This window comes from Monodelphis domestica, chromosome 3, assembly GCF_027887165.1.
Source record: "Monodelphis domestica isolate mMonDom1 chromosome 3, mMonDom1.pri, whole genome shotgun sequence".
Lineage (NCBI taxonomy): Eukaryota > Metazoa > Chordata > Mammalia > Didelphimorphia > Didelphidae > Monodelphis > Monodelphis domestica.
Genome location: NC_077229.1, coordinates 268,401,301 through 268,417,141, shown reverse-complemented (window position 1 = coordinate 268,417,141; position 15,841 = coordinate 268,401,301). Strand labels below are relative to the sequence as shown.

The following is a 15,841-nucleotide window of genomic DNA, read 5'->3' as shown; positions in this document are numbered from 1 at the left end:
TCCCTCTCTAGCCCTTATTTTTTCCCCAACTATTGCCTTTCTAGTCTCCTAGGTTCTCAGGCTCCTCATTATTCTTGACTAGACTCAACTAAAACTTCTGTCTTTAAAATTACCAATGATCATTAATTGACAGATTTGATGGCCTTTTCTCAAGACTCAAAGTCCTAGGAGGTCCATGAGAATTATCTAAGCATATGAAGTATATGTCCAAGTATATGAATGAGAAGAGGAATTAATATAGTTCTGACTTGCCCTAGAGAGCAGAAATAGGAATAATGGGTTGAAGATGCAGAAAAACAGGTTCAAATTCAATGTAAAGGAAAAAGGCAATTGGAGCTACCAAATGTAAAATAAGCTCTTCAGGAGATAGTCATGGTGTTAGGTGAACACTCATTAAGTACATGACAGAGGGGATTCTCAGTCACCTATGGGTTGGACCAGACAGCCTTTGAGGTCCATGGGCCTGGAGTCAGGAAAACCTAAGTTCAAATACAGCTTCAAATAACTGTGTTTTCGGGACTTCCGGGTAAACATGGTGGCAAACTAGATGTGAATTGCTTCCTCTCCCCCGTACCCAACGAAATAGACTACCTCAAAAGAACATAAAAATCATCTTTGGAAGAACGGAGGGAATCTATAGTAGGGCGCAGTACTGAAGGTATGTGGGGTTTGAGCATTTCCACACTCTAAAAGGAGAAAAAGCTCGCACCCAAACATGATCTGAACTACCCTCCCCCACCTCACCTATGAAGTCAGAGATGGGACCAGCACGCCCACCAGAGACAGCGATTAAGCGAGGGACATCTCTGTAGTGAGTGGGGGGCACACCATGGTCCTTGGGATCTAACTAGGACTGCCAGGGATCTACCCCTGAGAGCGGTTACACAGGAGACCCTTGCACACTGGAGAACACAGACCGCGAGCGTTCTTGCAAACTGCTAACGCTTCGGAGACTCCAGAGCCTGCCTGAGGCTGTAAACCTTAAAATTTCCCAGACCCTACTTTATAAGATTGGATTAAGACCATTCCCCATTTGGGCAGTGAACTCTACTTAAAGCAGGAATGTGAGAATTCTACTTTACCTACTTGGGTCTGCCCTAGGGAAGATAAAGTTGCAAACTCTTTTCTGAACAATGAAAAGTACTAAAAACCATACTTTTCTTAAGCTAAGTACCTATAAAGGTCAAGCAACTTGTGAATTTACAAGGAACAAAGAACTGGAAAAGTTACTCAGAGCTTTCCTGGTGTGAATTACTCAAAAATCCACACCTTCTTAGGTGTGGACTAAGAATGGGCGGTCCTTTAGAAACATCTACAGTGATTGGTAGATGTAAGGACTTAGGGGAGGTGACAGAGGAAATTTTGCCCTTAAAAATAAGAGCTTGGATCTCATTCAAGGAGCTCGATTTCTGATTCCCATTCTGGGGTAGGAGCTCTGGAGGCTCTTGAGAGAGAGTCCCTTTGAAACAATCTCTGGCTAGAAGACTCTTTGAGGAAGGACGCTGGCCTGGTGTTGCTAGAATCCTTGTTTAGTCAGACCTTGTGGTAAGTGTTAAAAAAAATGACTGATTTCTCTTTTAAGACACAGGTCTAGGCCATATTGGCTTGAGGCCCTTCATACTTATTCCTTTCTTACTCTCTCTCTCTTTCTTTGATTACTCATCATATTGTTAATTAAAATCTCTATAAAACCCAATTGACTTGGGTATTTGAAGAATATTTCCCTGGCAACCACCTTATATTTGATTTTAAAACCCAAGACACTGTAGTGAAACATATTTCTGCGGTCAAATTTACTCACCCTCTCTTATATCTATCACAATTTATATCTTCCACCATTTTAACTCACTACAGTTTAAGACCTCAACCATTTTAAATCTCACAAGGAAAAAGCCCCACTCCTCTCTGGAGTGAGTGGGGGGAACACCACGGTCCTTGGGAGCTGACAAGGACTGCTAGAGATCTACCCCTGAGAGTGGTTACACAGGAGACCCCTGCACACTGGAGAGCACAGACCGCAGGCTCTTTATAAAGCAAACTGCAGAGGCTGTGGAGACGCCAGAACCTGCCTGAGGTAAAAGCCCTGTCACGTAACTCCACAGAAAACCTGCCCATCTCACTCAGATTTCTGACTAAAAAGGAAAGGGAAAACCACCAAAGGGATGGCTCATTGTGCCCAAGACCAACCCTCCAAGAAAAACAAGGAAAAAGTGACTCTTGAAAACTTTTACAGAGGGAAAACACAGGCTACAGAAGAAAAAGAGGTTGAAATTCAAACAAAATCAAAACCTTCCCAAAAAAAAATGGAAATTGTCCACAAGCTATTGAAGAATTCAAATTGGAACTTATTCAAAAGATGGAAGCCTTCTGATAAGAAAAATGGGAAAAAATTCAAAGAGAGAACAACAGTCTGGAAAAACAGCTAGAAGTCACAAAAAGCAGGGCAGACCAAAGTGAAAAGGAAATCCAGTCTTTAAAGACCAGAATTGAGCAACTGGAAGACAATGATCTTGCAAAACAGCAAGAATTAATAAACCAAAGTCAAAAAAATTAACAAATTAGAAGAAAATATAAAACATCTCACTGACAAGGTGACAGACCAGGAAAACAGAGGAAGGAGAGACACTTTGAGAAGCATTGGTCTACCTGAAAAACCAGAGATAAACAAAAATCTTGACACCATACTACAAGAAATAATCGAAGAAAGCTGCCCTTGAACAAGGGGGCAAAATAGAAATTGAAAGGGTTTATAGAACACCGTCTATACTAAATCCCCAAAAGACAACTCCCAAGAATGTAATTGCCAAATTCAAGAGTTCCCAAGCTAAGGAGAAAGTCTTACAAGAAGCCAAAAAGAGACAATTTAGATACAAAGGAGCACCAATCAGGAGCACACAAGACCTGGCAGCTTCCACTCTAAAAGACCGCAAGGCCGGGAACACGATATTCAGAAAGGCAAGAGAACTAGGTCTTCAACTAAGAATCATCTAGCCATCAAAAATGACTATATACTTCTAGGGGAAAGTATGGGCATTCAACAAAATAGAAGATTTCCAAGTATTTGTAAAGAAAAGACCAGAACTCAGTGGAAAGTTTGACATCCAAACACAAAGAGCAAGAGAAACATGAAAAGGTAAATATGAAAGAAAGGGAAAAGGAGAAAAATGTTTTTTTTTCTTTTATTCAAACTCTCTTCTATAAGGACTACATTTGGATCAAATTATATATTTTTTCATCAAAATATATATATATATACACATATATATACATATATATATATATGGGGGAAATGTTATGTGTAACTCTCAAAAATTGTATGCATTATTAGAGTAATTAGAAGAATCACTCATAGGGAAAGATCGGGGCATTAAGATGATTTGGAGGAGAAAAAAAAGAAAGAAAAAGGGAGGGGGGAAATCAATGATGGTACCAAGATATACTTGAAGAAATAGAAATAAATTAAATAGAATAATCTTTGTCACACAAAGATACACACGGGAAGGGGAGGGAAAGAATTCTCTTATAAGAATGAGAGGAAGAGAGTGCTAATTGGTATTACTTAAACCTTACTCTCAGTTAAATCAACTCTGAAAGAGAAGAGAGAATTCAAGATCCATTGGGATCTTGAATTCTATCTTATCCAACAGGGTAAGGGAGAAGGGAAAACTAAAGGGGGGGAGGTAGGGGGGGGAGTACAAACAGGGAGGGAAGGAGAAGGGGAAGGGAAATTAACAGACCCTCCCCCAAAAAAAAACAAAAAACAAGAAGGGAACAAAAAGGGATGGGCCAGAAAGGGAAGCATAGCAAGGGAAGGGACTAGGGGGACTGATCTAAAGTAAATCACTGGTTTAAAAGGTTATACTAAAGAAAAAAGGTCAGAATTAGGGGAGAATATCAAAATGCTGGGGAATTCACAAGTGACTATCATAACTTTGAATGTGAATGGGATGAACTCACCCATAAAACATAGACAAATAGCAGAATGGATTAGAATCCAAAACCCTACCATTTGTTGTCTTCAAGAAACACACATGAGGTGGGTAGATACTCACAAGGTCAGAATTAAAGGTTGGAGTAAGACCTATTGGGCCTCAACTGACAGAAAGAAGGCAGGAGTTGTAATCATGATATCTGACAAAGCCAAAGCAAAAATAGACCTGATTAAAAGGGATAGGGAAGGTAAATACATCCTGATAAAAGGGAGTATAAACAATGAGGAAATATCACTAATCAACATGTATGCACCAAATGGTATAGCACCCAAATTTCTAATGGAGAAACTAGGAAAATTGAAGAAGGAAATAGATAATAAAACTATACTAATGGGAGACCTGAACCAACCACTATCAAATTTAGATAAATCAAATCAAAAAATAAATAAAAAAGAGGCAAATAACTGTGTTTTCATAGATAAACTACTTTGCTTCAATTTCCTTAATTGTAAAATGGGGAAAATAATAACCCCTATTTCACAGGGTTGTTATGAGAATCAAATGAAATATTTTTAAATGCCTGGCATACAGTAGGCACTACATAAAATCTTTTCTTTCTTCCCTATTCTTCACTTCCTTTCCCTTCTTATATCTTCAGTACTTAGCACAATGTCTAGCATATTTTACGTATTTTCTAAAAGCTTGTTGAATCTCATACAATATACCAAAATAAGCTCTAACTTAATAAATAACCTAGATAAAAATTATAGGAACAAGGAAGAAATTACTTTTCAGATCTATGGATAGGGGAATGACCAAATAAGGGATTCACAAAAAAATAAAAAGAATAATTTTGAGGACATAAAATTTAAGTTTTTGCTTAAACAAAGTCAATGAAATAAAAACTAGAAGAGAAAGAGATACTGGGAGAAAAAAAATCTTTACAATAAGTTTCTCTGATAAAGGTCTCATTCCTTAAACACATAAAGAACCAATTCAAATTTATAATAATTATTCCTCAATTGACAAAGTTAAAGGTTATAAAAAAGCAGGTCTCAAGAGCAGAATATTCAATCTACAGCCATAGAAAAATGAGTCAAATCACTAATAATTAAAAAAATGAAAACTAAAGCAACTCTGAGGCTCCATCTCACAATGACTAGATTGTCTAGAATAGTAAAAAAAAAAGGAGGGGGGGATTGCAAATATTGATTCATTCTAGGTAGACCTATGAATTGGTCCAGCCATTCTAAAAGTAATTTGGAACTATGCTCAAAAAGTTACTAAACTGTGCATCCCTTACCACAGTGGCTCTTCCAAACTTTTTCATCCTTCTTCACACCTCCATGGCCAGGGAATATTGCCTCATATTTAACTGAAAAAAAATGGGTCCATATTAAGAGCTCCCTCTGCTCACCTTCTCCTCCATCTTAAATCACCCAGAAGTCTTCTACCACTATCTCCTCCTTCAACCCTATCTCATAGTCAAAGTGATCCTGTTCCATCCTATCTTCTTCAACAGACTTTCTCTATTACCCCTATTCTCACTCAACTCCAGTATCTCCCTGACTATTGATTGCTTCCCTGCAGCCTATAAACATGACTGTATCTCCATCCTCAATAAAACCTCGTTTTATCTATTAATCCCTGATATAGTCCATATCTCTCTTCCCTTTTGTGGCTAAACTCCTTTGAGAAGGCTATCTATAAAAAGTTCCTCCACTTCCTTCCCTCTCATTCTTTCCAGCATGGCTTCCATTTTCTTCATTCAACCTTAACTGTTCTCTCCGAAGACACTGAAGATTTCTAAATTGCCAAATCCCAGGGCTTTTCCTTAATCCTTATCCTTCTTTTCTTCTCTACAGCTTCTGACATTGTAAATCACTCTTCTCTTTGATACTCTCTAGATTTTTAGGACATGACTCCAGAGTCTCCTCCTCCCTATCTGACCACTGCTCCTCACTCTCCTTTGCTTGGAGATCATACCCTCCAACCTTAGGTGTCTCACAGGGTCCTCTTCTCTTTTCCCTCTATACTATTTCACTTGGTGAGCTCATCAATTCTCATGGGATTCAGTTATTATATCTATGAGGATGAATCTCAAATCTGCTAGTCCAGTTCTAATCTTCCTGAACCCCAAGGGTAAATCTTTAAGAACTTACTAGACATTTCAAATTGTATTCCTCCCAAAATTTCCCTCCTTCCAAACTTCCCTCTGACTGTAAAGGGCATCTACTATACTCCAAATAACCCAGGCTCACAACCAGATATCATCCTCTCTTCTTCACACTCTCTCTCACCCAGTATATCCAGTCTGTTGATTTTACCTTAGCAACACCTCTCACATATACTCCCTTCTAACTCTAGGTCAATCAATTTATTCCCTGTCATCTAGACAGTAAGGTGATGCAATGGATAGTGTACTGGGCCTGGATTCAGGAAAACAAGCTCAAATCTGATCTCAAACACTAGTTCTGTGGTCCTCAGCAAGTTATTTAACCTATCTGCCTCAGTTTTCCTCTATTAAATGGGGATAATAATAGCCCTGTCTACCTAAGTCAGTACCTACTTACAAGAATTGCTTGGAGGACCAAATGAGATGTGTGCAAAGTAATAGCAGGTGTTTAAAAGATGCTTACTCCCCTTCTTTTTTTCCCCCTTCTCTCCTCTGGCATTTGTCATCACCTGGCACAGGACTTTATTCCCTCAAACCTGGACTATTCCAAGAGCCTGCTGGTCGGTCTGTTTGCAAGCACTCTCTACTCACTCTAGTCCACCCTCCATTCAGATCCACTCTGTGATCACCACCACCCTTTTTCATTCCAATAAATACCAGTGGTTCCGTATCACACCAACGATCAAATATAAAATCATGTTTAGCATTCAAAGCCCTTCATAATCAGGCCAGTTCCTTTCCAGTTTTCTTACCTGTTACTCACCTCCACTTACTCTACAATCCAGTGACATTGGCCTTGCTGTTCTTCACACAAAATACTCCCATCTCCTAACCCTTGACATTTTGGCTACTTTCTGATTTCCATGACTTCCTCGAAATCCCAGCTAAAATACCACCTTGTACAGGAAAGCTTTCCTGATTCCCCTTAATGCTAATGTCTTTCCTTTGTTGAATATTTCAAAAAAATCTCATATCTTATTTGTATATAGCTGTTTGCAGTCTTCCCTATTAGACTGTGAGGAGGAATGGAACTGTATTTTACTTAGCTTCGCATCCCAGCATTTTGCAGTGTCTAATACATAGTAGGCGCTTAATAAATATTTATTGACTTACTGAATGATCCTCCTTTAACTGTAAAATAAGGCCTTACTACAACCTCTCTAAACTCATTTCTAGCTCTAAACATAGGCTCCTATAATCAATCACAAATCCTAGGCTCTTTGCATTTGCATCATCCCTGCCTCTTCTCCCAAGACAGGAGACATCTCCGGCAAAACATTGTCAATCTCCAGTGCGCCTGAGTTTGAAGAGGCGGAGGGAAGCGACACACACCTGTAACCCCTTAGACAGTAGAATTAGCATCAGCTCTCACGGTTCCAAGCCCCTAAACCTGAAGTCAATATAGAGTGGCGTACACCAATCAGACCTCTAGTTCTCTTTTCACGCCAGAAAAATGCGCTAATCCTCCTCTGAACTCTCTCAGGAAATCTGCATCGCCATACAACGGAGCTAGAGCAGGAGGAGGGAAATCAAACACCCCTTTCGCAGCAAAGACGAGAAATTTCCTTGCTTCCTTATTCATGGGCGCGGCCATGTTGTTGTACGGAAAGAGCACTTCCGGGGCCTTTTCTGACTTTCAGTATACCTCATAGATCCGCGCCTTTAGTAGGCGTGCCAGAGGAGCTGACTAGCGGGAGAGTAGAACGAGACAGACGCAATAGGCGGGCGCGGCCTATGAGATTTGAGCGTAGGGTGAGAGGAGGGAACACGTACAGAGAGCGCGCACGTCGTAACGGAATGACGAAAGATGCCGCGGTGAATTTTAAAATTCGAAGCTAATACGCGGTAGCGTAGGGGAAATTGTTGTTTCCTGGGGCTCCTGTCTGTTGACGTTTCCAGGACCCTTCTCTCCGCCTTTATCCTCCTGGTTCCGAGACTCGATATCTGTCATCTTAAGGTATAAGAGGACTGGAAAGGTAGGAAGAGTCCCTGTGATGAAGTGCTTTAAAAGACAAGCTGGGGGAGGAGGGGAGGCAGCTAGGTAACTCAGTGGATTGAGAGTCAGGCCCAGAGATGGGAGGTCCTGGTTTCAAATTTGACCTCAGACACTTCCTAGCCGGGTTAACCTGGGCAAGTCTTACCACTCTTCTGCCTTGGAACCAATACACAATATTGATTCAAAAAAACTCCAGGTTTGACCAACCTCCAAGCTAAGTAAACTAGAGATCACTAAATCTTTCTAAGCTACAAGTTGGGGGTTTCTAGACCACATTGACATGTAGACGGTGGCATTTTGGAAGAGAGGGGTTCCAAGAGTTAAGGTATGGAAAGAGTGGGTTCCAGACATAGGGATACAGCCAATCCAAAGGCACTGAGGTAGGAGATATTATGTGAAAAAAAGAACTAGAAGGCCAAGTTAATATAATTATTGTGTAAATTAATGGGCGTTTTGTGTAAAGGCAGCAAAGGTAATTTGAAGACTGGTTGTGAAGTGATTTAAATACAAATAGAGGAATCTGTATTTGCTTTGGGGAGCCAGTACAGTTTATTGAGTAGGAAAATCATTTTTGTCTACTGTATAAGGACTAATTGGAGTTGAAGAGACTAGAGACTTGAGACAGGGAGACCAATTAGGAGATTATTGCAATAGACTGTGAAAAATGAAGAGGATGGCAGAGGAAGTTTAATTGTCAGCTAGTACTGTTGTGGGGTATAGAGGTGTATCCTTGGGGTTCAGGAAGGATACCTTTCGCAAGAATGCAAGACTCCAAAACTTAGCTTAAAAGTAAAGAGAGGTTTATTAGTAATGTTGAAATTTTCGGCCAGCCATACTGCATGAATGGAGCAACCTAGTAGGTTGCTCCCCGAATGCCTCCATTCTGGGGGTTTTATATTCTTCTATAGCAGTGGGGACTTGACTCTGGAGCCAGCAGTTGGGGGGAGGTTAGCCCAAGGGCATGGGGGTGGTTCCCTTGATTTGGGGGATGAATGTATGAGGTGTGTCTCTTTGTCCATCTCAATTCTATGGGGCAATCTAAGGAGGGTGATCTTCCTGGTCAGATGTTTTGGGTTGGGAGTCATGAGGGCCTCAGGGAGCAGAGGAATTTCCCTGATAATAGTTTGCCTGAGTTTCTGGGGGTATAATGCCCATGACAGTACTAGATCTTGGAACACAATTATGTAGTGGATGAAGTGCTGGACTTATATGTTCGTTCATTCAACAATAATTTCATTAACCCTTACTAGGTCTTCAGCACTGGATATTCAGAGAAAAATTAGTGTCTATCCTCTGAGAGCTTACATTCTATGAGGATAAATATGTAAATAATAATACCAATAGCTAGTTTTAATATAATGCTTTGTTGTTTGCACAATCTTTGCCAATTTTATCTCATTACAGCAACCCTGGGAGGTAGTTGTTATTGTAATCCCCATTTGGCTGATGAGGAATCTAAAACAAAGGGTTTGCACTTTGCAAATCTTAAAACACTGGTTAATGTCAGTTAATGTTAAGGATCCTAAAAAAGGAATCTGGACTGTAATCAGGCATCTCAAAATAAGACCCATTTCTGCTGGATTCCGTTTTGTAGGATTGTCATAGATCACATAAATACCCATGCCTTTAATTTAATGTGTACTTATTCCTGACCCCAAAGTACATTGCTTAATAAAGTAATTTGATCATAGGAGAGAATGAAAAGGGCATCGGGAGAAAGACATCTCTCTCCTCAAATTTAATCCAGCACTTTGTTTTGATTTCTTTACCTCTTATGTATGTCATTCCATTTTGTGAAATTATCCCATCCTGCCAATCATCTTGCAAACTCCTTGTCATTAAAGATTGTTCTGTGCCTTTACTAATGATATGTGAAAGAGTTTTAGACATGATGAAAAACAGTGGTTCCTCCACTGGAAACTTTTAGAAAGGAAAATTACACAGCTGATGTTATGAGCATGAAAAATGATTTTTTTTAATACTGCTATTAAAAACTGGATTAAATGGGAGCAGTGAGGTGGGTCAGTTGGGTTGAGAGCCAGGACTAGAGATCCTGGGTTCAAATGTGGCCTCAGACACTTCCTAGTTATGTGACCATGGGGAAGTCACTTAACCCCCTTTGCTTAGCCCTTACTGCTCTTTTGTCTTGGAACCAGTAACGTATTGATTGTGAGATGGAAGGTAAAGGGTTTGTTTTATTTTATACTGATTTAAACAAAGAAGAGCAGTGTATCAAATATAGACTCAATGGTAGGATGATCAAAATGAGAGAATTTCTCAAATTCATAAGAAACCATGAACTGTACTGATAAGTAGAGATGTTACAAAAATGGATAAAGCAAAATCTCACTTTTGAGGAACAACATTGACAGCACTTTAGATTTGCAGAATGTTTTACACACATTATCCTCAATGACTCCTCACTTAGGTAAGTACACTCTAATAAGAATAAACGTACTATAAATTAAAATTAAAGTAGCCTGGGTTCTAAACATAATCAATTTATTAGTAAAGTACATATTTACAAATAAATGGGATCTCATCTCACCCAGCAAAGTTAATACCTTGAATCAAGGGGACAGCTCTCTTTTATAGTTTGGGGGAATGCTGAAATAGAAAGGCTAACAACATAAATGAAAGAAAATATAATTGTATGTATGGAAATTGGGAATAACAGCTATCAATATCCCCCTCCTTGTCTAAGAAGTATTCATTGTTTAAGTCTGGCTGCATCTGCAAGGACAGGGATAGCAAGCCAGACTTCTTTGGTTAACAAACCAGACATCTTTGAAGGATACTTACTGGTGTAAAGATACAGGACTAGACTCTGGTAACCATCTGCCTCTTTCAAGGGTAACATTTCCTTGGTACAAGAATAGAAGAGTGATTAACAGGAGAACTGGATTGCTAAACTTCTCATAGCAGGATAGCTGAATTTCTGAACTGAGTTACAGAGACAAAGAGTCATGACTTAGGCAATTACAAGACAAAACTGTAACCAGGATGCAAATAAATAAAGACAAACAAATTTGATCATTTTACTACACAATGATAATCCAAAATGGTACATAAGAAAAATATAGAATGCTATGAAAATTCCTAGCAAAGAAAGAAAATTATGGTATAGATTGTATTAGAGAAATCTTAGAGGTGGTATTTAAGCTGGAATCCTCCCTCCAGGCATAGAAAATAATATGAACAAAGATACAGAGGGGAATGTGCAAAATATATTCTAGGAATTGTAGAGTTCAATTTGACCTGAGCAGAGAACACAGGTTCATGACCTTTTTTGTGTCATAGACCCTTTTGGCAGTCTAATGAAGCTAACAGGCCCCTTCTTAGATTAATGTTTTTAAATGCAAAAAAAATTTTTTTAATTAAATTTAAAATTAAGTTTAAATTACAATGGAGACTGATTGCATTGGAATAAAGGTGTAATTTTTCTCCCCTATCCAAGTTCACAGACCCCACTGAAATGTATCCTCAAATCCATTAGACCTCATAGACCATAGGTAAAGAACTGTTGCCATAAAAGTATGTGGGGACACCAGAAAAGACTTGAAGGATGCCAGACTAGAAAGAGCTTTGAATGCCTGATTAAGGAATTTAAGTAACAGAGCCTTTGAAATCTCTTTCTAAGGAAGGCAAAGGGATAGCAGTAGAAGGAATAGACTGAAGTGAGGCAAGCTTACCAGCAGGTAAGAAGTCATTGTAGTAACACAGTTCAAACCCAGAATGATAATCACTAAAAGTGGCAGTAAGGAATGAAGGGAGGGATCAAGGGTTAGGCATTATAGAAGTTAGATAAATAGCTCTTGGTAACTAAAAGTAGCCTGGATAATGGGAAGTAGCAGGGGAAATGAGATGGTGATTTTATGCATGAAAATCTAAGTAAATGTAAGTTTCACTGACAGTAGTGAGTGACCTTTCTCTTTTTAAAGAAGGTTGGTGATTGCTTCCAGACTTATATTATTACTTCTCCCCCACCATTCCCCAATATCATTGATTTCATTTCCTTAGTTTGCAGGGATGAAGCGCAGTTCATTTTCGACTGGTGCTGCTGGCCGCCAGTCCATGCAGGCCTTGAGATCACAAGACTTCAATAAACAAGGTTTTTATACCCCACAAACGTAAGTGTTACTAACATTGATTCTTGTATGCACATCTTAGTATTACAAGGAAAAGTTCTGAAAGTGAGGATTCTATTGTAATAAATGGCAGGGATATAGTATTATAGGACTGTCTACTGCTCACTTCTGTCTTCCCTTTGACCTGACTTTAGGTCAGTGAACACTGAACTAGATTCAGTGTCATAAGAGGATATTGAGTCTGTTTCAATTAAGACATGGTTTATCAGAAAATTAAGATTTGCTGTCATTTAGAAGGGATGATAGTGGTGATGGTTGTCCTTCATACTTGAAGAGGACCAAAATGACATCACTATGTCAGATTCGACATACAGTGTGTCTGACTAACTGATCAAAACAATGTGAGCTCAAAGGCTCTACTGCAGGTTGGGCACAAATATGAACATTCGGGGTGGCGATGTCTCTTAATTTGCATATTGAGTTCTTTTGCACTCCAGCGGTTCTGCTTTACTCAGAGAACCCAGTGCCTTCTTTGATGTTGCCATGCCATAATAGATGGCCTCAGACTATTATCTCCCATGTTTCCCAGGCAGTACCAAAGTTCGTCAGAAAGAAAGTCAGAATGTCCTTCTAACACTTCTGACCTCCATGTGAGCACTTGCCTTGTGTGAGTTCTCCATAAAATAGTCTTCTAGGCAAATGTACATTTGACATTCCTATAGAAGAGTTTGAATACTTGGCAGTTTAGGTCAAAAAAGGAACTCAGTGTCTTGTGTCTTATCTTTCCAGGTGATGTTCAGAATTCTCTAAAGACGATTCAAATGGAAGCACTTCAATCTCCTGGCATGGCACTGGTATTCTATACAGGTTTCATAGGCGTACAGCACTTGAGGTCAGCACAATGACTATAGATCCTCAGTTTGTTAGGCAGCCTAATATTCTCCCACATTTTCCTTCAGAACCTCCCAAACACTGATTTAGCTCTGGCAATGCATGTGTCAACACTCTCTATATGAATATCTCAAGAAAGTCTACTGCCAAGGTAAGTGAATTTATCTACCATATTCATAATTTCTCCATTTCTGTAACTAGTGGTTACACGTATGAACGATGCATTGCCAGTTGGAGGAAAACCTCTGTCCATTTGTCAGGCCAAAATTGGCATATGTCGCAGAAAATTGGGGCCATTTTTTGTTGTATCTCAGCCTCAGAGATTGCATTGAGTGTACAGTCATCTGCAAACTAAAAGTCATGCACCAATTCTCCTTCCATTTCAGTCTTGGCTTATAGCCTTTTCAACTTAAATATGTTATCATCAGTGTAGTGACCAAGCTGATCTTGATGCCATTTTCATCCTCTTTGAAGGCATCTGACAACATCACTAAAAAGATCATGCTAAAAAAAGCACACAGCCCATCTTCACTCCATTAGTGACGGGAAAAGCACGAGAGCATTATCCATTATCCAGAACCCATGCGAACATGCCATCATGGAGCTGGCATACAATACCGATGAACTTAAGGCAACCAAATTTTGCCATGATCCTTCTACAAGACCTCAACACTGACAGTATCAAAGGCCTTTGTCAGATTAATGAAAGTTGTATACAGACCTCTATTCTGTTCCTGACATTTCTCCTGGAGTTGTTGGGCAGCAAACACCATATCAACCATTCCTCAGCCCTTTCTAAAGCCACACTGGCTCTCAGGTAGGTGACCATCTTCCAGGTGAAGGATGTGAAAGAGCACTCTGGCAAGAATCTTACCAGCAATGTCTAAGAGAAAAAGACCTCCCTCCACCACGATTTTCTTTTTTTTCCCTTTTTTTTTACCCTTACCTTCCATTTTAGAATCGATCCTGTGTATTGGTTTTAAAGTAAAACAGTGGCAAGGACTAGGCATGGGGTTTAAGTGACTTTCCTTGGGTTTCCTAGGAAGTTGTTGCTGATTAAAAACAACTGACAGAAAACAAGTCAAGGAAAAATAATTTAAGCATCATCAGACTATCAGGGTAAAAGCTTGAATATCATATTCCAAGAAATCATAAAAAAAAAATTCCTCATACCTTTTTAAATCAAAGGGCAAAATAAAAATAGAATTTACACTGAAGAAAAAGCTCTCAAGAACATCATGGGAACTATAATTAAAATCCAGAGCTTTCTGGTTAAAAGAAAAAGTAGTGTCTGCAGATATCATTGAAATACCAAAGAATCTCAGTCAGGATCATGCAATACCTGGCAGCTACCATTTTAAAGGACAAAAGAACATAGAATGTAGTATTACAAAAGGCAAACGTCTTCTTTTTTTTTTTAATAACTTACTCAGCAAAACTAAAGGGAGGGACATAAACCTTTATTGAAACACAGAATTTCCAAGAATTACTGATAACAAATTTTTTAAAAGCCCAAGTTAAATAGAATATTCAAAGTACAAATGCAAGAGTCAAGAAAAAAACTATAAAGGCAAATAATTGCACTGCTTGAAAGGGATTCTATGTTGAAAAAGCATTCACATTCTAATAATCAGGAAAGGGATGTATTCCATCAAAATCCTTATGTTATAAAAGGTCATAGAGTTAAGTAAGACAAATAAGGACTTGGCAGTGGCTTTCTCCTCTTTCAGTGATCCTAAAAATAAGAAAAGGAATATACTAAGAAAAAGGAAATGGAATGTACCATTTCACATAATTGGGGTGAGTGGAAAAAAAACAACAACATATAAATATTAAAAAAAAAAGATAAAGTCAGTGTAAGAGATAGCTAGGTACCTCAATGTACAGAATCCGGGGCCTAGCATTAGAAAGACCAAAATTCACATATAGCCTCACACCTAGTGGCTGTGTTACCCAGTGGAAGTCATTTAACCTCTTTACCTCCTTTTCCTCAACTATAAAATGGAGGTAATATCAGCACCTACTTCCCACGGTTGTTATGAAGATCATATAAGATGATATTTGTAAAGTGCTTAGCATAGCACCTGACACATAAGAGATACTATATAAATGCTTGTTCCCTGACCCTAAATTGAACCTTGCTTGCACCTGAACTAAACCAAAGAAGAATGAACATAACACAAAATTTGGTGCAAAAAAAAAAAAAAACCATCAAATTTCCAAGAAAATTAGGTAGGGATTGGGGAGGTGGGTGGTTAAAAGAGAGGATAAAATAACAGAAATTAGTCATAAACCAAACAGATCCCAGGCTTGAGAAGGAGAGAAAACAATATTAAAAGTTATGAGAAAAAGCAAAAGCACCATTAACCATTACTAGCATGAATATGGATAGAATGAATTCACATATAAAACAGAAAAAGATATCAAATTCAACAGTATGCCATTCTCCAAAATATATACTTAAAAATAAGGGGGGAAGGAATTAAAATGTATTAAGCACCTATCAGGTGCCAGAAACTGTTAAGATAAACAAGAAAAGTTATAGCATCTTAATATAATCTTAGGTAGTCTAGATCTCTGGAAATTGCTGAATTCAAAGAGAAAGGAAGCAGATAAATTTCTTATTGCTCCTTTAACAAAACTGACTTTTTAAAGCATAAAAACCTCACCGAAAAATGCAACACTATTAAGCCAGTCCTTTACTGACAACAATAATAAAATGTATATTCAATAAGGGGCATTTGAAAAAAAATATTCA

General features: G+C 38.7%; 2 protein-coding genes across 13 annotated transcripts in view; one reads left to right on the top strand and one right to left on the bottom strand.

The window, feature by feature from the left end:
• The window catches only part of METTL4 (methyltransferase 4, N6-adenosine), a 40,516-nt gene extending 32,746 nt beyond the window's left edge, over positions 1–7,770 (bottom strand). For 2 of the 10 annotated variants that reach the window (XM_056823765.1, XM_056823766.1), the window contains exon 1: positions 7,535–7,760. The gene's annotated coding sequence lies outside the window, so the exon portion shown is untranslated. Of the gene's footprint in view, positions 1–5,235; positions 5,308–7,440 lie in introns of all 10 variants that reach the window. The other 8 variants (XR_008917680.1, XM_007487651.3, XM_056823764.1 and 5 more) reach the window with 8 other exon arrangements.
• A 132-nt stretch (positions 7,771–7,902) lies between these two features.
• Positions 7,903–15,841, top strand: part of NDC80 (NDC80 kinetochore complex component) — a 73,240-nt gene continuing 65,301 nt past the window's right edge. Inside the window, exons 1-2 of one of the 3 annotated variants that reach the window (XM_001363497.4) lie at positions 7,903–8,065; positions 12,125–12,234. In XM_001363497.4, the coding sequence (XP_001363534.1) occupies positions 12,134–12,234 (101 nt within the window). In that variant the 5' untranslated portion in view covers positions 7,903–8,065; positions 12,125–12,133. Of the gene's footprint in view, positions 8,085–12,124; positions 12,235–12,981; positions 13,085–15,841 lie in introns of those variants that run through there. The other 2 variants (XM_007487652.3, XM_007487653.2) reach the window with 2 other exon arrangements.